The following is a 23,753-nucleotide window of genomic DNA, read 5'->3' on the forward strand; positions in this document are numbered from 1 at the left end:
ATCATGTGCTCAAATCCTGTGTTCATTTCTAGAGCTGTTCATAGGCACAAGACCTGGGAGATGGGAGATGGGGGTTGAGACATGATATTTAGGTCACCATTCACTGCTTTAAAAAAAATTTTTTTAAAGTATAGATCTAACTTGAGTTGTTCAAGTTTGTCAATGTATTCCACATTTGAGGTTGACTGATAAACTCAACTTGAGGTAAACTTTTGTGACCTCATAATTCATTTCTCAGTAATTTCTAAATTGCAAATTCACTTTAGTCTTTATTAATAGTTTTTTTCTATATTGAGAAAGTTTGGGGTACATAAAATAAACCCATTTTGGGGGGAAAATGAAAATGCACAACAGAAAAAGTAAATACTGTTTGGGCCATAGCAGAACCCAGAGAATACATTGTTTCAATTGAAAAATTCTAGGTGCTTCATAATTGACCTTTTGGTACAAAATGACCTATTAAATTTACTTTTATCCAAAGGAACTAACATTTTCATAAAATATTATTAGCATTTTTGTTTTTCTACTTCTAAATGTTCTGTCAGGTGTGGATTACAATCCTGCTTAAGTATATATTCTTTAGAAGACTATTGAGTTTGAAATCATTTAAAGAATACTTTTGCAATATTTCCAGGGCCATTTGACAGGTATGTGAGTTTTCTTCATATGAACACTAAGGAACGTGAAGTTAGACTGTCAATTTTCCAAAGGTCTGATTTATACCTTCAATAATCTTTAAGGCAATATCTTTGAGTTAATATCCACATGTTTCTCTAAAATCCATACATGTTAAAGGTGAATTCTACAGTAAGAATTGATGAGATAAAGGCATTTTGGATAAAAAGGCTTTTAATATATTAAATTTGTAAGGTTTCACTCCTGTATACATTACGTGGTGTTCCAGAAGTTTTAAGCACTGCTTATAGCTTCTGTTTATAATATTTGAATTACTTAAGTTTACTAAGGTTTCAGTATCATTACCTGTAAAATTTAGTTTTCATTCCAAAATTAATATTGTGGTGATCTCACAAGGATTGAATTTTGGATAAAAATGTTGCCACATACTAATGAATCATCGAGCTTTACATCGGAAACCGAGGATGTACTGTATGGTGACTAACAGAATAAAAAATCATTAAAAAACATAAAAAATACATTTAATAAAAAAATGTTGCCACATATATTACATTTGAAGATTTCACTGAGGTATTTATGAATGTTTAATAATGTTTGACTTGCTTAAATACAGTGCCCCACTGTGTATAATTTTGACATCTCTCCAGTAAGAATTTCTGATTAGTAAAGATTCATCCTGTCTAAAGACTTTCCAAGTTCATTACTTTTGCAGTTTCTTTGTAATATGTAGAACTGTATTATTTTGTTATCAACAAAAAAGGGATCAAAACTTTCCCACCCTTATGCAAATGTTGGTTTTGGCACTAGGAAGGTTTCTTTCAGATTGTGACACTAAGAAACCATTTTGATGGATTTCTTTGCTTGATTATATTTATAATGTGCATCCTGTTTTAAATGTCTTCAAATAACCTAGATATAACTGAAAGAGAATCCAATCCCATTATCAAATCATTCCATGCATTTGTTTCCTGCACATTAAAAAAAAAATACAGTGCTGGGGATAGATGAGGACCTTCAGAAAGTAATTATGTAGATTATGCTGTGTTAAACAATATTGCCTACCAGCCACGTTGGCATGAAAGACATTTCACAGCATGGACTCCCATGATCACAAGCAAATAAGTGACTTGCAGAACTTTCATCAAACTCTCAACAGTTGGGGAGAAGGCAATTATACATGAAAGTCATGGATCCATTTTGTTTATGGGGAATTTTGCTGCATGTGAAATTTGTATTATCCTGCATCATAAAGCTTTCCATCATATTACATTCCCTATGAATTTGCTCTCCCATGATGACCCCAGACTGTACTACAGGTGTGGACCTGCATCAGCCATGTGAGGAAAAGGGATACAGGATAAATTAATCAGGTTTGTCTAAGAAATAGCAGATACCATGTTACCTTTTTCTCCCCCCTCAGGCAAACCCTTCAGGAAAGCACAAACACCTACAATATTAAGAATCTGTGCTGCGAGGACGGTTAACTCTGTTCCTCACAAGTCTGGGGGTGGAAACTACTACTTTCATTCTAAAGAGGACTATGAAGCACAGTATGGAGTGATTTCAGTAATTTCACATCTTGTTTAGCAGCAGACTGGGGACTTAAACCTAGTGGGGGTGGTAACAAATCACATCATGCGATCAACACAATATACAGAAAAAGGTGGTTGATGATGTTCCTCAGTAATCTAGATCTACATTTAGCTGTCTTCATAAGCTCTCCTTGTAGTTTAGATTCCGGTATGCTATTTATAATTTTGTCTATGACCACGTTCCATTTATGTGTAGAGATTTATTCTATATGGCAATACCAATTATGCATAAAGCTTCTGAGATTTTTTTAATTTAAAGGGAGAAAGAGCCTTAAGCTGACTCCACACTGAGTGTGGAGCCAGATGCAGGGCTTGATCTCATGACCCCGAGATCATGACCTGAGCTGAAACCAGGAGTTGGATGCTTAACTGACTGCCCCACCCAGGCGCCCCAGCTTCTGAGACCTTAATAAACTGCAGATACTCTGATCGCCGCATAGTACAATAGGAACCTGCGACGTGACCAAGTTGGACATGACTGCAAGATTTGTTGTACAGTGACAGAGAGTCCTTTCTTTTTATTCCAGGAACAAAACAGAGGTACCTGTCATCACAGCACTGAACAATATTATGAAGCCCCAAAGTATGGTAGATAAAACACAATATGATATTACAGCAAGGCAGCAGGATACAAGGTTAATGATCAAATTTAACTGCCTTCCTAGGCACCAGAAATAAACAAGTGAATTAAAAATTAAAAACAAAATACCATTTACATTAGGGCCAAAACAAAAGGGACCATCATACACTTGTGGCAATTCATGAAAGGTCTTCAACCACAAGTCCAAAGTCCATAATCAAGTAATCTCATCAAGAAATAGAAAATAAAAAGATCGTATGAAATGAAGTAGGTTGTTCCACCGATATTCCTGTTCCTTTGACAGCCATCATTTCATGAATTTTAAAACATTTGACTTTTAATTTTCCTGCAGAGTTTGACATTTCATTTGATTAATCTTCAAGAATTAGACTTAGTTCATACTACTAGAATTCTCTGATGCATAGTACATTGTGAAACCTGCTTAAACAATGTACCAGTACTCATTGTATTTGTAGGGTTTTCTCCAACATGAAATCTTTGGTGAATCCTGAGGCCAGGCCATGGCATGAAATCTGTGCTACATTCTTTGGTGAGATTTCTTTGCAGTATGAATTCCGTTATGACTCCAAAGGTGAGAACATTTAATAAAAGCCTTATCACAGGCTTTATATCTCTATCTTCACTCTATGTATATTCTGGTGTCTACTCAGGCTTGAACAGTGCTTAAAGGGTTTGCCACATTCATGACATTTGTAAGGATTCTCCCATGACTCCAAAGGTGTAAACATTTAATAATAGTCTTACCACACACTTTACATTTGTATCTTCACTTTATGTGTATTATGGTGTTTATTGATGCTTGAGTAGTGCTTAAAGGCTTTGCCACATTCATGACATTTATAAGGTTTCTCCCCAGTATGAATTCTTTGGTGAACAGTAAGGCTTGCATTCTGACTAAAGGCCTTGTCACATACATTACATTTATAGGGTTTCTCTCCATCATGAACTCTCTTATGTTGAGTAAGATTTGAACTCCTGATAAAGGCCTTGCCACACTCATTACATTTGTAAGGTTTCTCTCCAGTATGAATTCTCTCATGACTCCAAAGGTATGACCGTGTGGTAAAATCCTTACCACACTGATTACATTTGTAAGGTTTCTCTCCAGAATGGATTCTCTTATGTTGAGCAAGATTTGAACCACTAGAAAAGGCTTTGCCACACTCACTACATTTGTAAGGCTTCTCTCCAGTATGAATTCGCTCATGACCCCAAAGCTGTGAAGGTATCATAAAATTCTTACCACATACATTACATCTAAATGGTTTCTCTCCAGTATGAATTCTCTTATGAATACAAAGGTGTGAACGTGTGGCAAAATCCTTGCCACACTGATTACATTTGTAAGGTTTCTGTCCAGAATGGAAATTCTTATGTTGAGTAAGATATGAACCATCAGAAAAGGCTTTGCCACACTCATTACATTTGTAAGGCTTCTCTCCTGTATGAATTCGCTCATGACCCCAGAGATGTGACCGTGTGGCAAAATCTTTCCCACATACATTACATTTATATGTTTTCTCTCCAGTATGGATTCTCTGATACCTCGTGAGGTTTGAGAACCTCTTAAAGGCTTTGCCACACTCATTACCTTTGTAAGGTTTCTGCTCAGAATGAATTCTTTGATGATTAGCTAAGGTTGAGCAATGGCTAAAAGCCTTCCCACACTCATTACATTTGGAAGGTTTTTCTCTATTGGGTGTTTTCTGGTGTTGTGTCCATAATGAAGGATGCATAAGAACCTTCCCATATTTATTAAAAATGTTGGTTTTGACACTAGAAGGAATTCTTTGAAGTGAAACTGAAGTCTTTTTGGTAGACTTCTCAACCTGATTACTTTCATGAATTTCCTCTTGGGTTTGAAATCTCTGCAGTTCAGCCAGATGTGAATGAAAGCTTATTCCAAGCCTATTGTCCGAACAGTTTTTGTACTTGCTTCCTGAATAGCCTACCTTGTTTTTTAGTGCCTTATTGACCATATGATGTTTGTAACATTCAGATATACTTCTTCCTACGGAAACACTGTGCTTTACAGGAAAATGATTACAGAATTTATGATGTTGTTGATGTTCTCTGTAGGCAAGATTTTTGTAATGGGTTGCAGTGTCTTCTTCATAATTTTTTTCTTGAAAAAGCCACTGACTCTCAAATTTGTTCACATCTTGGATTTTTCTCAAATCAAAATCATCAAACTCATGACTTATGTGTCTTTCCGAAATTAATGTTTGTAGTAATTCTCCATTATTAATGTCTTCTTTTGGTGATAATTCTCTGCTCACACATCTGGTAGAGATATCTGTAAGATATAAAGAATCATAGGCTTCCTATTAACCAGAGTTTGAAAAAGGATATTTTGTAATGAAAAGTATTACACCAAAAAGAAAACTCACATTACAGAGCTATTACATTTGTAAACCATGGTATGCAAATGAATAGAAATGCAAAGGACATAAGATTTCACAATAAAGAAAGACTGATTACAGGTAGTTCAAATTATTTTCAGGGAAGCCTATTTATAAATGTTCTATGATCAAAAGTTATCACAGCCCTGAAAACTTAGAATTTTCTACAGGTATCCCAAAGATCATAGCAACCTACAGGAGGCATAAAGGTGGCTCATATTTAAAAGAAAAACACATATGAAACTCAGTTATCAAATATTTATTGTATACAACATTAAAATAAAACATTAAGAATAACAAAATATTCTTCTAAATACTTGCTATAAAACAGCATCCATGCACAATAGGCATACTGCAATGTTAATAATCAGTGTCCTGTACTTATAATCCATAATATGTGCTACAATTATCTATTAATAATGTAAAAAATAAGCATTTTAGTAGCTCCACACAAATTCAATTATTAAGGAATATGTATATTTATAAGAAATATATATATAGACATTAGAATTTTAAACAATTCACCCATAAGAAAAAAAATAAAAGAGGTTGTATTTCAGGAGAAGCACAAAATATCATAAATGGAAAATATGTTGAAATCACCCATCATGAAATAGAAGTTCTGATACATACGTAAGTATAGAGATTAACAGTGGGGAACTGTGACATCAAAACGGCAAAGAAGGGAACTCCAGGAGACTCCAGCAGGAGATGAACTACCAAAAACTGTCAGAATGAACTTTATAGGAACCCTGGAAATTAAGCACAGGATTCCAGCAACAAGGCACACTCTTAATCAAGATAAAGGTAGCTGACTCTGTGCCCGGCACCCCAGCTAGGAAGTGGCCTTGAACACAGCAGTCTGCAAGGGGTACAGGCTTCCCAAACGCACGAACAGATGGGCTCTTCAAAGAATTGTGACTGGTTATCTGCTTGTTTTTTTAATCTGCCTGCTGGCTCCCTGAAGGACTGGCTCAAACGCTGTCTGGCCTAGCTCAGATCTCTACCGAGGTGGAGGTAATAACCAGGGGCCATTCGTCACAAACATTTAAAGGTAAGTCTAGTAGCCACTGCCACCTAGGGCAGGGATGACAACTGGCACAAACAATGGACAAACTGAAAACCCTGAGGAAGACACTGGAGAGGGAGGTGCGCTGGGGAGTAAGGCTCTGAAAATCCCCCACATGTTCCAGGGACCCCAGAAGGCTGCAGGCATGTCCAGGACCAGACACCTGAGAAAAGACCTGAGAAGCCCCCAAGCACATACCTCCTGCTGACCAGCAGATCCTGAGCAAGCAGAAGTGAAGGATAAGGCACTGTTGTCTTAAACTTCTACCCTGTGTGTTTCCTGCGCTCCCCAACACACACACACACACACACACACACACACACACACACCCCCCTCATCTACAAAGAGGGAAAAGTTGATTTGTTTTGTGTTTGGATCCAGCGGTTTCAGGAAATCTGCTGAATCACCAGCTGACCAATAAGCGAACCAAAGGCATCATCAATGGCTACACAATGGCTAACAAAGAAAATACATCACACAAAATTTGTTGAGGGAAACAAACACACACACAACAACCACAAGAGACATAAAAAAAAAAAACCCTTGGAAGGGAGAATATTACTATTTTCAAAGTTTCAACATATTCAAAATGTCCCGTTTTTAACAAGAAGTTACATAGGAGACCACAGAACGATAAAGCAGGACCCATACAGAAAAATAAATATTAAATACATAACAAAACCGGGCCCTAAGCAATCCCAAGTTTTGGACTTCCTAAACACACACTTTAAATCAACTATTTAAGCTAAAGGGAATGATGGACAAAGAATTAAAAAGCAATCAGGAAAATACTGTATAAATAAACAGAGAATATCAATAAAGAGACAGAAGGTGGAAAGAGAAACTAAACGCTTTCTGAAACTGAAATGTAAAATACCTGAATTGAAAGATTTCATAGAGAGGTTCAATATCAGGTCTAGTGAGGTGGGAGGAAGATTCAGCAAACTGGTAGGGAGATCTGTTGAAATTACCGTGTCTGAGGAGCACAAAGAAAAAGACTGAGTATAAATGAGCAGAGTCTAATGGTGCTGCAGGACAACACCATGTGGGCCAACATATGAACAATGGGAGCCCCAAAAAGAAAGAAGAGAAGGAAGCAGGAGGAATATTGGAAGAAATCTGGTAGACAATTTCTTAAACGTTAAAAGACAAGACTCCACAAATCTAAGAACTCCGTGAACACGCAATTAAGAAAAACTGCAACAGAGACGCACACTGCAACAAATCATAATCGATATGTGAAAGAGGAAGGTATGAAGAGAGATCTTGGAAGCAGGAAGGGAGAAGCATCACGTACAAAGGACACATAATAGCTTTCAGAGCTGATTTTTCAGTCAAACCGTGAAGTCCAGAGACAATGGGATAACATATTTAAAATGTTGACAGATTGGCAGAGGGGGGGAGGGTGGGAAAAAACCTCAACCAATTACGACTTCCAAGATAAAAAAAGGTGAGGAATTGTTAATTCATTCTCTGAGGCCAACATTATTCTGATATCAAACCAAAGACATCACATGAAAAAAAATGACAGACCAATATCACTTATTAATATAGATGCAAATATCTTTGAAAACTACTGGCCAATTAAATACAAAGTAGATGAAAATCATACAACATAAACAAGAGGGACTTATTCCGAGAATTTAAGGATTGACAATTCAACATGTAAACATCTATCAATGTAATAACCTAGAAAATAAAAGGAAAAAAGAAAAACTTACATAATCATCTCATTGTCTACAGAATATCTGAAAACCTCCAGAACTCTCATGTTAAAAACACCAGATACGTAAAACAAAAGTGACCTTCCTCAAATTCTTAAAGGTCTATTATAAAAAAACCCACAGTTAATATCATAGTCAATGGTGGAAGAGTAATCCTAGCCCCCTAAGATAAGGAATAAGTGATGGATACTGACTTTTATCAATGCTATCCAACACTGCACTGCAAGTTTTACCAGGACCAGTAAGACAAAAAAGAAAAGAAAGGAAATTTTAAAAACACATATTAGGGAAGAAAAAGGACAATAATCTCTATGTTCCAAAGACGTAATCCTATGTGTAAAAAATTCCATAAAATACACACACACTGGGCACCTCAGTGGCTTAGTTGGTTAAGCCTCTGACTTCAGCTCAGGTCATGGTCCCAGGGTCCTGGGATCCAGCCCCACATCAGGCTCCCTGCTCAGCAGGGAGCCTGCTTCTCCCCTCTCCCTCTGCCTGCCACTCCCCCTGCTTGTGCGCTCTCTCTCTGTCAAATGAATAAATAAAATCTCTAAAAAAAAATACACACACACACAACTTACTCTAACGATGTGTCCTAATGATGTCAGGAAGGTTGCAGGACACAGTAGCAACACAGGAAAGCAGTTGTGCCTTATACACTATAAGGAACAATCTGGGAAGGGAACGTTAAAAATATTCCACATCCAAGAAATAAAATACCTAGAAAAAATCTTAACATAGGAGATGAAAGAGCTGTAGACTGAAAAGCATAAAATGCTGCTGAGAGAAATTAAACACTGAAACAAATAGAAAAGACATTCCATATTTATGGGTTGGAAGATTTCATATTTTTAAAGATGGTAAGATTCACCAAAGTAGTCTAGATATTCTATATACACACTATGAAAATTCCAAAAACCTTCCTTGGAGAAATGGAAAACATGATCCAATACATATGGAACTGCAAAGGGCCCTGAAGACTCCAGACAATACCGAAAAAGAAGAAAACTGAAGAATAAACAGAGACAGAATAGACTGGTAATTTCAGGGACTGGGAACAGAGGAAAACGTGGAGAAACGGATTAATGGGTAACAGAGAGTAATCCAGAGTAATGGGAATATTGTGCAATTAGGCAGAGGTGCCTAGTCGGACAATTGGTACATGCACTAAAAGCCACTGAACTGTTCACTTTAAAATGGTTAATTCTGGGGGCGCCTGGGTGGCACAGTGGTTAAGCATCTGCCTTCGGCTCAGGGCGTGATCCCAGCATCCTCTGCTATGAGCCTGCTTCTTCCTCTCCCACTCCCCCTGCTTGTGTTCCCTCTGTCGCTGGCTGTCTCTCTCTCTGTTGAATAAATAAATAAAATCTTTAAAAAAATAAAATAAAATAAAATAAAATAAAATAAAATAAAATAAAATAAAATGGTTAATTCTGATTCTTGGAAAGTTGGCAGAGGAGTAGGGGAACCTATTTCAACCAGTCCCCTGAATTTAGCTGGATATCTACCAAACCATTCCGAATACCCACGCAATCAGCCTCAGATGTAAGAGTATATATCTGGATCTCTACAAGCAGAAAATCTCCGGCGGTTGCAAGGTACGACGGGCAGAGCTGTGTGATTCTGTGGGCAGATATCGGAAACTAAACAGAAGGGAGAGGGAGCCACCATAAGCTAGCGCTGGGAAGGTGATACGACACCAGAGCACAAAAGTGTCCCGCGCTAGGTACTGGGCACACGCTCGCAGACCTGTAGCGTAGGGGAAAGGACTTTAGTGAAGTCCTCAAACAGGATCCAGGAGCTGCAGGTGTGCACGTGCACATACATGGAAACCAGGGGCCACTTGCGGTTTTAGAAGCAGAAAGGAAAGAGACACACCAGCCCTGGGATCAACCTCTGGGAGAGTTCCTGTGATGCGCACAACCAGGGAGGCTGCTGTTTTTAGCAGTGTAGACAGAAACAGAGACTATGTGTCCTGGAGAGCTCAGTGAAGAGAAGAATACCATTTCTCTGCTCTGAGACAGAGGTCTGGGTGCAGTCATTTCTGCTCTGACTCTTGGAAGAGACGTGGAAAGTCACCAGAGTACAAAAGCTCAAAAAGGTGGTTTTCCCTGAGCCCACCTCCCCCACTCCCAACAGGGGGCTTGGGCAGAGCTGCCTGAATAACAGCGCAAAGACAGGCTGGAAGAACGAGAAGACGACAACCCTAGGGTCCCTATAAAACAGGTGCATCTTGCTTGGGTCGTGGTTAATACTTTGGACTCTACATTCCCTCAACCATCCACCCCCAACAAAATGACTAAGAGGAGCAATGAACCCCAAACAAGAAAAAGAACCAGACTATGGCCTCTACCACTATGGATATGCATATAAGCAAGATGTCAGAGACAGACCTCAGAGTAGCAATTATGAAGTCAATATCTAGGCTTGAAAAAAATATTAGAGACAATATAGAATCTCTAAGGGCAGATATGAGATCTAATCAGGCCAAACTTAAAAATGCTATGAATGAAATGCAGTCTAAACTGGATACTCTGACTGCCAGGGTAAACGAGGCTGAAGAAGGAATTAGTGAGCTAGAAGATAAGATGAGAAAAAAGAAGGAAGCCGGGGAGGCCTGGGATAAAATCCCGAAAACCCAAGAGATCAGACTGAGAGAGATTAAGGACGCCATGGAACGTTCCAGTGTCAGAATTACTGGGATACCTGAGGGGGTGGAGAGAGAGAGGGGGGACTAGAAGATATATTTGAGCAAATCATAGCTGAGAACTTCCCTAACCTGGGGAAGGAAAAAGTTATTCATATAAAACTTGACAAGTTACATTTAGAAAACTTAAGATATACTATAGAAAAACCAAAATAACTTTAAAACAAATTATGAATGAATTTCTTTGTATTTCTGGGGTGAACATAGTCGCTTCATAACAAAAGCATATTCTCAAGATGTCCAATATGCCCAATTTTAAAAATCCAAATTCATTCAAATGAGAAAGGTATTTGTCAATAAGCAGGTATTAACTCAAGCAAATAGATATAGGAAGGATAACTATGATTATATTTTCACCAAATTCCAGAGTTTATATAGGTTTTTGGACAAAGCCTCCCCCTCCATATCCCTTAGCACTCAAGAAGGAAATCTTATAAAATATATGTAACGACATTCATTCCCTGATCAAACAGTCCCACAAATTACAGATAAAAAACAAAGAACACTGATGAGTGTCATTAAAAACATATAACCAATAATTAAAGACACATCTAACAAGTTCATTGGTAATACATGGAACCCTGCAGATCAAAGTAACTTTCAACTATGGAAATGCAGTCGAGGTCAATAAGGCAGGCATCACGCGCTCATAAATTCCCCCAACACAATAAATCAACATCTTACTTGTTGAAGAAGGAACAACAGCACAGACATGGAATGAACACTGTTGCACGAATGATAGTTTGGTCAGCAGTCTCACAGATGGGGTTATGAAGGCAGACAATTTTCTCCCTAGAATAAATTTCTATACTTCTTCATGCAAAATCAAGGGGGATGAGCCTTAGCGTACTCCATCAACATTGCCACAATGTCCTCAACAGACACTTTGCTGACACGCCAAAAACCAGAAGGACAACTGGAGCCACAAGCCAGGCTCTTCACGCTGCACTCGATCTCAGCATCGTGGAACATGCTGACCACTCTACTCAGGTGCTTCAGGGCCCACGTCTCTACTTGGCAGGATGATGCTGTGACACCTAAATATAAGTGTTCTCCATCCAGAACGTTCTTTTACCCAGTTAAACTCCTCCTGGGAGAGTTCACCACAAGTCGTCCAGCACCTAAAGGCCGGGTTATCACAGCAGAAAAAATGAGGCTAAAATTTCAGACACTGAGGAACTGTATTTCAGAACCAAGACAATTTCAGAGGCAACACCATACAAACTTAGGAGACCAGGAAATCAGGGACAGTCGAGGGTTTCCCACACTCCCAGACTAGGGAGGAGCTGCAACAGGGAGACACGGAAAAGACAGGAAATTAAGGAAGGGGCTCTGATTCTGTGGGATGTTCACACAGGACCTGGCGGTCTGCCTACAGACTCCAGGCTGAGGGCCCAAAGCCTGAGATACAGTCCCCATGAAGGACTGGGAATCAAAGGTTCCCGCACCCTCTCTCCATACAGCACTGCTGAACAGCAATCTCAAGACGCCCCTCTAGTCCCAGTACATACGCCCCTGAAGGGCAAGAGTGGAAACGAGGATCTGGTGGAGGCACGGAACAGGCGAGGGCTTCAGACAGCCCATGCTCCTGCCTGGAGTCCCAGATGCAGAAGAGCAGCCGATGTCCCCATCCTGACAGGTCACTCAGCACAGGAAACGGGATGCAAACTGGAGAAGGCCCCACTCAGGACCAGGGGGAGCCTCAGATCAGATCGTGGGGACTGAGTAGGGAAGGAGGGGCTAAGGAACGAACAATGCCCCTGCAAAGAGCCCTCCAGGTGCTCCCCAAGGTCGAACAGTAAAGAGCTCTAAGGGACAGAGAACAGCCTGTCCGGGTCATGTTAGAGACTCTGCCCTTGTTGCTGACAACAGCTGCACAACCACCGAGGGCGGAAACATACACGTACAAAGAAGACAGTGGAGGAGAGAGAGAACAACAAGCTCCTTTGAGAGCCTGTGAGAAATCAACTCTTCTTTTCCAACCACCTCTCCTAGCTGGGGAGAATGTTCCAAATGACATTTCTGGAAGCCACTTCGTCTCTGCCATCTGCCCCTTACTTGTGTTCACATCTTTGACGCCTTCCCACACACCCGGGTTTTGTGGCTAGTTTCACCCCACTCCTGGCGTGCCAGGGCTCTCCCTTGCTCCACAGGGGAGATAATATTCAGCTCAGAAAGAGATTCCTGCTGACATGGACAACAGTAGATGACGTCCTGGGTTTTCCCCAGCCCTTTGTCAGCTGAGACCAAGGACATTCATTACAGGCGGGTCTAGAATAGCGTTTCACGAATTTGTTCAGTGACACCCTTCTTCCTAATGCTTAAATGTTTGACATATACAGATATCCAGTTCTCTTCCCAGAACGACTGACTCAAGATTACAGGTGTAAAACCAGCCATTGGGATATTATAACGTTCCGGCGTAAGGTCTTGTTCCTCCTCAACTTCCAGCACCACCACTAACCTGCAGGGTCATCTCGGTTTAAAATCCGGATACCACACTGGGAAGCTTTTCATTTCTGAATCAGCAGGGCTTCAATCTCAGTCAAGCAGGGAAGGGGCGCCCAAGAAACTCCCAAGAGAAACACAAAGATATACCAGAGCAGTTCCCAACCTCTGGAGGGAAACTGTCCTCACCCAGGGAGAGCAGGTTCCGGTAGTTCTCCACCATCACGTCCCTGTACAAGGCCCTCTGGGCAGGGTCCAGGCACTCCCACTCCTCCTGAGAGAATTCTATGGCCACATCCCTGAAGGTCAACCGTCCCTGAAATGAAAGCACATTTCACCAAGAGGCCATCAAAAGAGTACTTATTTCACAAAAACGCGGGGAGGAAAGAGGTACAAGGGTCAATTAGACAGAAATGAATAATCAGATAAATACATTAAAGATTATTTTGAGTAAGTCACATATGCCCAATATTGATTTGTTACACTTTTCCATCAGGGAATTTCCACCAGCTAAACTACCGAATTTTATAATATGCCAGGTAAAATACACAAACGCAAAAAAGTCAACAAATGGTAGATTATATGTAAATTCTAAATAGTATGTTGTATATACCACAGGATAGCTAACTTCTACATAAGCTAGAGCACGAATAATGTCTTCAGGGAAGACCAAACGTACAGTGGCGTCACGAAAGGTGAAAACTGGAGAAATGGGAAGCTGACAATAACCGAAGGGACTAGAAGTTTTGAATGCTGCCCATATGGTAAGCATCACTCTAATGCTTTACAAGGGCCAACTTGTTTAAAGACATAGCATCCCATTAAATTAGTATTTGTTTCCATCTTACACGGGACCCAACTCTGTCACACACACACTCTAAGGAATGTGCCTCTGGTCAAGTAGGTAAGAAATGGCAGCCTGGGGCGCCTGGGTGGCACAGCGGTTAAGCGTCTGCCTTCGGCTCAGGGCGTGATCCTGGTGTTCTGGGATCGAGTCCCACATCAGGCTCCTTCGCTGTGAGCCTGCTTCTTCCTCTCCCACTCCCCCTGCTTGTGTTCCCTCTCTCGCTGGCTGTCTCTATCTTTAAAAAAAAAAAAAAAAAGAAATGGCAGAGCCTGCACCTGAACCAAGCGGTCAGGCTTTACGATGGAATTCGCAGGAACCAGACAGTAAAGTAATGGATACAACAGCAAAAGTCTGTTGACAGAGGGTTTGCTAATGCAGAAAACCTGAAACAAGTTCAAGGCTGAAACATAAGCCTGGATTAAAGGTCAATATATATGCATGCACGCACAAGCACACACATACAGTCAGTATTCTTACTGCTATTAAGTGATTTGTGTGGTGGTGTAGAAAAAATTTAAGACCATGAAAAATATTTCAAACATACTTTCAAAGTTAAAATAAAAGTTATTTATGAAATGATGACATCTTTTTTACACACTACAGGCTCCTGCCCATACACATGTGTGCACACGTGAACACACTCTGAAGGTAACTGAAATCAAAGCTGGAGTCTCTAAGTGACATCTATTCTTAGAATAAATCTTCATTATCTCTCATTTTTTACTTGTGTGCATTTCAGTATTTCTGGTACAATAAAGTGAATAAATTATATTAAATGTAAATAAAATTGTCAGTGTTATTCTATTTAGCCTGCTTACAAAAACAACCCTGCAAAAAAATTTAAAAAAAAATAACATTTAACTTCAATCTCCATTAAATACATATGCAGAAATGTATGAGCTGGGATCTGCATGCAGATAGAGGGGCAGAGGGAAGGCCCTGGGGTGATCATGAGCAAACATGTCAGGAGGGACACTTCAGAGTGTGATCAGCAAGGCCACGTGGAGGTGAGGACACAGGACAGAACAACGAACCAAGATACGACTTTACCTGAGAAAGAGTCATTCCTGACTCCTGGGCTTTCCTCCTCTGGGCTTCTCTCCCGGGCAAGATGGGTCTTGAGACGTCAATCCTGAGTGTCAAATGTATGCTGTTGAGAACTCGGTCAACATACACCTTTCTGTGCCACAACCACACACACAGGAAGATCCCCCCACGTGGGAGACAGCCCTCTGCTGCCCACTGCCCCAGGAGGGATTCAGGGACAGTAAACTGCTACATGGAGACCAGCAAGTGAGTGTTCCGACCTCTTCCTGCAGAACTCGCCCCCTCCTGGTGAAGCACACACATGAGCTGCGGCAGTGGGGAGCTGGGGTGCACTAACGCTCCCTTTAAAGTCACAGACACGCCCTGATAACACCCCATGCAGAGAACAGCCCCCTCACCTCTCTCTAGATTAGGGGCCACTTTCAGTCCTCATCAATGGATGAGCCAGAGCCCTGGGGCTCAACGCTGGATATAGATTAGAATCACCTGGGGCACTTTCAGCACCACTGACGCTGAGCCCCATTACCCCAAACACAAGAAGAGAAATCTCTGAGGACTGGGTTCAAGAGGGATCTGCAAAATGCCTCAGCAATCCCATGGGAAGTCAGGGTGGAGCACCGGAGACCAGCCCAGCGCCCCACCCACCTGTGGCTCCCTCCTAGGGCCCTGTCCCCTGTATCCAGACAGTGGGAAGAGGAAGGAGCAGAGAGACTCATGCAGAGCAGGCATTACAGGCCAGAGTGGGGGTGGGGGGTATGTGGGGAGGCTGGAATGTGACACGGCAGTGTCCCAATGGGCCATCAGAGATGGCCCCATGAGAAGGTGATATCACAACACCTGGGGAAGGAAGTTCACCACCTGCATTTGAAGAGTCGGAGAATTCTAGACAGAGGGAACCACCCTTGGGAAAGCCCTGAGGCAGTGCTGATCCTGGCCCCCAAAACAGCAAAGATATCTGTGGGCCTCAATCCCAGTGAGGAAGGAGGAGACAAGCACGGGATCAGGTCACAGAAGTAGATCAGGAATGTCTGGCCATGGTCTTCAGACACTGTTCTCCTCCATCTCAAGTGAATTTTGGAAGCCATGTAGTCTCTCAAACTTATTGTCTTTTTTTTTTCACTCCTTAAGGAAAACACACAAATAATGTAATATGCTGTGTATTTTGAAGATATGCTGTATATTTTGAAAACAAGACAGTCACCCAAGCTCCAGAAAGGATGGCACTGCTCTTAGCTGGGAGGTGGAGGACTGCAGGGAACACAACTGGGGGAGCTCAGGAGGTCATGTTTGGACACTCGAAGGTAGAGATGTCCCAGCAGAGATGTCAAGGAGACAGGTGGACAACACAATCTGGCGTTTAGGGCAGAGGTCTGAGATGGGAGTGTGAATCAGTGAGACCCCTGGGTATTTAAAGCCATGAGATATGGTGACATGGAAAGTCACTGGGTGTAGAGAAGAGAAGTCCATGACTTCTGACCTGTGGGGTGCTCTTCCAATCAGAGAGCAGGGAGTTGAGGAAAAATCAGCAAAGGAAGTGAATCAGCTGAGAAGTGAACAGGGTGGAGAGAAGAAAATTGAAATAGACACACAGATGATACATAAGATTTGTCAATAGCAGGATGTCCTGAAAGCCATGAAAAAATATGTTTAAAGTAAGGAGTGATCACTGTTCAACGTGTTGCTGATCAGACAGATAAAGACAGTGAATTAACCAGGAGATTTAGAAAATGTAAAAATACCTGATCACTTTCCCGTTTACAATTTCTTTGGGTATGTACCCACCAGTGGATCTGGTGGAATATCTGGTAATTCTATGTTCACTTTTTTAAAGAAATCACTAACTTTTTTTCAATAGGGAATGCACCATTTACACTCCCCGGGGCAGTAAACAATACTTTTAGTTTCACCCCATTCTCTCCAGGGCTTCTTTTCGGAGCCGTCCCCGTTTTTGAGTATAGTCACACAAGTTGGTATGAAGTAGTATCACCCTGTGGTTTTCATGTGCAATTCCCTAATGATTAGGATCACTGAGCATGTCTGCATGAGCTCACTGGCCATCCATCTGTGTATCTTCTCTGCTTTTTCCCATTTACCTATTTTTCTTTTGTTGTCTTGCTTTCCACTGTCATATTCAGGAATCTAGGATTTTTTTCATGAAGGTGATGGGAAGCCAGTGGAGAATTTAATGCCGGGGACTGGCATGATCTGACTTCAGATTTACTCTCTGTAAATTTACTCTCTGTCTCTGAGCCTAGGCCTTGCCTCTTTCCTCACAGTAGTTTTCATTGTTGTTGGGCTAGGATCAACTTAATCTTCTAATTACAACTGGTAACCCTCCTGCAGAAAAAATGCCACACAGACACGCATGCAAAATTTCAATCACTTTAGGGATCACAGTCATTCAGATTTCCTGCTCTTGTCCTTCATCTCCAGGCCGTGGTTGTGTTCACTGAGGCCTAGGAGAGAAGCCTTTTCACTAGCTACCTTGAGAACATCTGAGTTCAGTGAGAACTGCATGTAACTGAATTTTGAAGGAGTGGCCTATATGAAGCATGGGGCTTCAAAAATTCAAGGATCAGGGTGCCTGGTTGGCTCAGTAGGACAGCATGGGACTCGATCTCAGGACTGGGAGATCAAGCCCCACGCTGGGTGTAGGAGCTCACTTAAATAAGTAAGTTAAGTAAGTAAATAAATAAATAAATAAATGTAAATAAAGTGCAGTCCTTAAAAAAAAAAAATAACGGTAAAAAAAAGAAAAATTCCAGGATCGTCCAAAATATGCCTGAGCTAAAGAAACTTCTTTCATGGTTTTAATCAATGGGGAAATATTTTATTTGAATTTTTTTTTAAAGATTCCACTTGTTTATTTGAGAGAGAAAGAGAGCAAGCAAGGAGGGGAAGGGAGAGGGAGAAGCAGACTCCCTGCTGAGCAGGGAGCCCAAGGTGGGGCTGGATCCCAGGACCCCAGGATCATGACCTGAGCTGAAGGCAGACGCCCAGCTGACTGAGCCACCCAGGTGCCCCATCAATGGGGAAATACTTTAAACATATAAAACGATAAACACAGAGATTTGGTACTGAACACTTTGAAAGAGGATCAGCTATGGAAGTAAGCATATTACCTCACCATGAATAAATCAGTTCTACTGGAACAAAGTTCAGAGTCCAGCCCACCTTCAATATGTTCATACAATTGTTCAGGACCTCAGGGACCTGAAGGGAACATCTACTTTGGAGCTGATACCTCACTAATTAGATAAATCACATCAAGGAAGAAGAGACGCTGTGGAATATTACACTAACTTACTAAACTAGGTTCTGACTGTTAAGATCATGGGCGCCCTTACAGATACACACTGAAATAGTCCAAAATTATTTACTAACTACCAAATGATGTTCCAATATATGATAATGAGTAGAAAGAATGCAGGGGTTCTCACCTGAGCTACAAACTATATATATATATATATATATATATATATATATATATATATATATATATATTTTTTTTTTTTTTTAACAGGTTGGAATTTTTTAAAAATCTATTATCTTCTGGGGTCAAAGCTTTTATTGAATGACTGACTGAGAGGGAGAGAGAGAATCCCAAGCAGACTCCACCCCTGGGGAGGAGCCCTAGCTGGGGCTGGATCTCACAACCCTGAGATCATAACCTGAGCTGATACCAAGAGTTAGATGCTTAACTGATTGAGCCACCCAGGCAACCCTTGGGGGTCAAAGCTTTTAATATAATGCAACTACCTAATATTTATAAAAGAATCATAAAAGCTGGGTTAAGATGTCACCAAAGCTTACTGCAGAAGTTTATGATTATTTACAGAATAGCAGATATCCAATACACTAACATTTACCTCAATTTGGCTTAAAAAATGAACTAAATGTAAGAGATAAATCCATTTACTTTTACATGATCTGACCTCAGATTTACTCTCTGTAAAAGAAACATTTTTAATATTGCTTTAAAAAGCATCATGCAATGACCGATTAAGGAATTTCTAGATCTAGTCCATCTCCCCATGAGATCCCAGGATAAGAGGGTGATCCATAAATGACTGACACAGGTCTCCCCCCTCTCTCTGGCCGATTAAGGGTTGCAAATGCAAGCTATCTTATGATGCTAATAATTATAAAATGCACAAGCCTTATAAACAGTTCAGTAATTCTCTTTCTCAACTGTTCAATTCAAACAAGCAAATTTAAAGTTAAATACGTTACGGAGACACAGGTCACTGTATCACAACTGACTCACCCATGTCCCATTAACCACCACTCACCCAGATCTGGGTTCCCCTTCTTTCTCCCTCCGAAGGATCTGTTCATGTCTCTTTTCTGATTTTCTCCACTGTTTCTCCTTCCCTGTCATTCCCCCGTCTCCTCCCTTGCTTTCTCCCCGTTTCTCTCTTCCTTTCCCTACACCCACACTTTCCGGGGAACTCTTGAGACCTATTTCACTTTCCCATACTCCTGCCCAAGCTTTGTGACTTCCGATCTCCATCGATTTCGGCCTCTCTCTCTCCCTCAGTCCCCATCTGTGTCCCTTCTGCTCTCCTGGTTGCGTTCCCTCTGCCCCCACTCACTGGCACCCCTCCGGCTAAGCTCTCGCACAGCTGTTTCTCTCTTGGCTGTCATCCCTACCGCCTCTGTCCCCGCATCGCCGGCCCACAACCATTTTCTCCTTCCCACTGCCTGTTAAGTGCCTCGCCCTTGTTGCCCTACTTCTGTTAACCAAGGGCCCCTACTAGTCCGCTCCCCTTCTCCTGGACCGCCTCCCCTTCCTCCACATTTCGCTCTTTGCTCTTCTCCGCTTGCGACTTTCCCGAGTTCTCGTCTTCCGCTCTTTCGGCCTCGCTGCAAGTCCCTCCCGCATCCTCTATCTTGCCGTCTCTAATTTACGGACCCTCTCACTGATCTTTCCTCCGCCCATTCTCTTTCTCTTGCTCCCCCTCTGTCCCTCGTCTGCCGCTGTCCTCGCCTCCCTTCCGCAGTCACGGCCTCCACAAGGCTCCCCATCCTCGCGCGGGGGAGGGGACCGGCTCCGTGACTCCCCGCGATCTTCCGTCCTAAATCCCGCTCCCCAACGCCCGCACTGAAGACGGTGCCCTTCCTGGGCATGGGTCCTCTCACTACATGCGGGGCTGCACGGGAGGGGGTCTCAGGAGGGCGGCGGGGTCTGCGCAATCCCAGGGCCAGGGACACACTCCGCGCCTCTACGGGCCGAGCCGGGCCAGGCTGCGGGGGCGAGACGCACACGCCCATGTCCCTGGACTCCCGCGGCGCGGGTGGGAGGGGTGCCCAGGGACTGCGTGAAGCAGGGAGATAACGCGGCAGGAGGCGTCCGAACGTCCGAGGGCCGGGACCGACTCCGAAAGATGTGAACCAAAACGCACAGGGACCCCGGCCGGCAGCGCCGCCCACAGGGCTCCGCGTGTCTCTCCGCGACACCGGACTTACCACGGTGGGAAACGCGGGTGAGGGGACTCTAATGTGCGTGAGACCCCAGGTCCCAGGGGTGTAGGCCTTGGGACTGAGACGCTCACGTAGAAAAGAGAAAGTTCAAAACCCTCAGACGCCGACTTTGACGTTCGCTCCTTGCCAGCCGATTCCGGGTCGGTTAAAAGCTGCGCGTGCGCGCCGGTGGAACAGTGGGACTGGGCAGGGCTTGCGGGGAGTGCTTCCGGTAATGGGCGGGGTGCGAACATGGGCGGGGGTGGGGCGCCCTGTGGGCGGGGCTGCGGCGAAGCCTGGATACTGCGCTTCCGGCAACAGGAGGAACTCACGCCCTGTCCAGACCTTGGCCCTAAACGCGGGGGCAGGATGGGGCGGAGCTATGGAGGAGCGCTTCCGGTAACGGGAGAGAAACTGAAATGGCTGGTGGAGCCAAGATGTCGGGAGGGCGGGGCCAGTCGAAAACTGGGCGCAGTCGTAAGGTTTGCCCTAGCTAAGATTTCCGGAGAGAGGCCAGGGCGCTGAGAAGGGTGGGCGGGGCCTGGCTACCCCTGGGGCCCGCCCCCAGGTCCTGTCTTTCAATTTCTAACCCTATTTCTTTTGCGTCCGGTGAAACGGGACTACGTCCTGCCAATTTAAATTCATGTTTGAACAGTGAGGTAAAGGTTGGAGTTGTGTGGGACATTTGTGTTGAAAATTAACATGGTTACATTTTAAGGGTGAAAGTGGCTTTCCTCAAAAACCGTTGTGAGAACAAGAAAGAACATTTGGCAAGGATGAAGAGAAAAAGGAACCCTCCTGTACCGTTTGAGGGAATGCAAACTGGTGCAGACACTGTAGAAGACAGTGTGGATTTACTCCAAAAGTTAAAAATAGAACTACCTTACTACCCCGTAATTGAACTAGTGGGTATTTACCCAAGTAATAGGTAAACACTAATTCAAATATTGTGTCTAATTAGAGCGTCTCCTGCTCTCTTTCGGTTACCATTTGCATGGCATATCTTTTTCCATCCTTTCACTTTGAGGCTATGTGTAGCTTTAAATCTCAACTCTGTCAGCAGCATTCACTTGAGTCTTTTTTTTTTTTTAAGCCATCCAGTCACTCTGTATCTTTGATTGGATAATTCATTCATTTATATTCAGACTAATTATTGATAGGTAAGGACTTCCTGATATCATCTTATCAATTGCTTTTCTGACTGATTTGTAGTTCCCTTATTCTTTTTTTCCTCCTTCTGACTTCCTTTAGGAATTGATAGTTTTCTATATTGGTATGTCTTAATTTCCTTTTTTGTGTATCTATTGTACGTTTTTTCTTTGTTGCTATCACAAGGCTTATATAAACCATCTTGTAGATCAAAGTCTATTTTATGCTAACAACTTAAATTTGATTGCATATAAGAACTTTATTCTTTGGGGTACCTGGCTGGCTCAGTCGATAGAGCGTGCAACTCTTGATCTCAGGGTTGTGAGCTCAAGTCCCACACTGGGTGTAGAGATTACTTAAAAAGTGAAAATTAAAAAAAAAAGAACTTTATTCTTTATTCCCCTCTCACATTTTTTTGATTTTACTCTTTTTACATTGTATATGCATTAACAAACATTGTATTTTTTTTACTTTTGTCCTTTCATGTTTATACTTGATCTAAGTGGTTAACACATGCCTATATTGCAGTATTATTCTGAATTTGACTATATACTTTTACCAGTGTGTTTTCTGTTTTCCTACTACTAATTAGCATTCTTTCATTTCAGTTGCAAATCCAGTCTCTGGGAATCCTCGAAACAGTTTCTCTAATTTCTTTCTTCTTTTTCTGTGTGTGTGTGTGTGTGTGTGTGTGTGTGTGTATGACTGAGCCATACTTTTGTTTCTTTGCATTCCTCATAATTGTGTTGAAAAACCTGCATTTAAAATATAACAAGGAGGGGCGCCTGGGTGGCACAGCGGTTAAGCGTCTGCCTTTGGCTCAGGGCGTGATCCCAGCGTTGTGGGATCGAGCCCCACATCAGGCTCCTCCAATGGGAGCCTGCTTCTTCCTCTCCCACTCCCCCTGCTTGTGTTCCCTCTCTCGCTGGCTGTCTCTATCTCTATCGAATAAATAAAATCTTTAAAAAAAAAAAATATATATATATATAACAAGGAACTGTGGTAATCAGGTTTTCCTCCTTCTTTAGGGTTTGTTTTTGCTGATTGTTGTGGGTTATTTGTTTAGTGACATTTCCAAACTAATTTTGTAAAGGCTGTCTTCATTATCATGTATGATAAATGTAGTCTCCCTTCCCTTAGCTTAGTTATCATATCGTGGTTTGACAGAGATTTCACCAAATGCCTAGAGCTAAAAGAAAGAAAAGAGGAAAAGAAAAAGTAAGAAGAGGAAAAGAAAATACATTATTCTCTGATTGTTTGCAGATTTGCTCTTAGTTGTGACACTCCAACTCTTAGCCAGGCTATTTACCACTCTGTTCTTACCTTCACTTTCTGTTTGTGCAGAGCCAGAGGAAATAGCTTATGGTTTTCTCAGGTACTTTACTCTCCAGTATATGTGGACTTTATTCCACACACACATTTTTTTTTCCTCAGCCTCTCCCCATGCTTTTGGTCTTTCTAATGCTTGTCCCATTATCCCTTGTCCTAGTCTGCTGTGGTCCACACTTTTGCTTTTAAATGCTTTATGATTTTCAATGAAGTTTGCCAATGAGAAAAACCTATATGGAATTTGGAAGGCAAAAGTGAAGCAGAAAATGTTAATCTCAGGAGAAACCAGTGACTAGATAGACTTTGCAGACCTCTCCACCAGCTCTAACTACATACTTAAGGCAACCAGAGGCAGTAACTTCTCAAACATACGCATGATCTTTGGCTTCTCCATCCACCATGGGGCTTTAGGATGTAGTTGTCAGTGACTAACTCTGTGATCCACCAGTCTTTCATACATTTCACTGCTCAAACTCCTAAACTCTTAATTTATATAATTCTTACTCTCGAACAATTGTATGTATATGTTTTCCTGACCAAACGCAGATTGTTACAATCCCTCAGAATATTACTATTTCCATATTTTCAAAGTCTAAAAATCTCAACCAGCATGACTGTACTGGTTCCATGGACCACTGGTCCTATCAATTCATCTCAGTGAAAGAGCAATTTTGATATTTTAAAATCTAGCGAAGGAACTCTGATGTTTAAAAATATTGAACAGATGGGACAACTGGAA

At 42.0% G+C, this 23,753-nt stretch overlaps 1 protein-coding gene across 1 annotated transcript in view; it reads right to left on the reverse strand.

The window, feature by feature from the left end:
- Positions 1–2,714: 2,714 nt before the first annotated feature.
- The window catches only part of LOC113247256 (zinc finger protein 160-like), a 37,148-nt gene continuing 16,109 nt past the window's right edge, over positions 2,715–23,753 (reverse strand). Inside the window, 6 exon segments of the mRNA XM_057314659.1 lie at positions 2,715–3,556; positions 3,559–3,593; positions 3,595–5,125; positions 13,369–13,495; positions 15,077–15,158; positions 20,543–20,916. Of these exon segments, the coding sequence (XP_057170642.1) occupies positions 3,435–3,556; positions 3,559–3,593; positions 3,595–5,125; positions 13,369–13,495; positions 15,077–15,158; positions 20,543–20,916 (2,271 nt within the window). The 3' untranslated portion in view covers positions 2,715–3,434.

The sequence above is a fragment of the Ursus arctos genome, unplaced genomic scaffold (assembly GCF_023065955.2).
Source record: "Ursus arctos isolate Adak ecotype North America unplaced genomic scaffold, UrsArc2.0 scaffold_19, whole genome shotgun sequence".
Taxonomy (NCBI): domain Eukaryota; kingdom Metazoa; phylum Chordata; class Mammalia; order Carnivora; family Ursidae; genus Ursus; species Ursus arctos.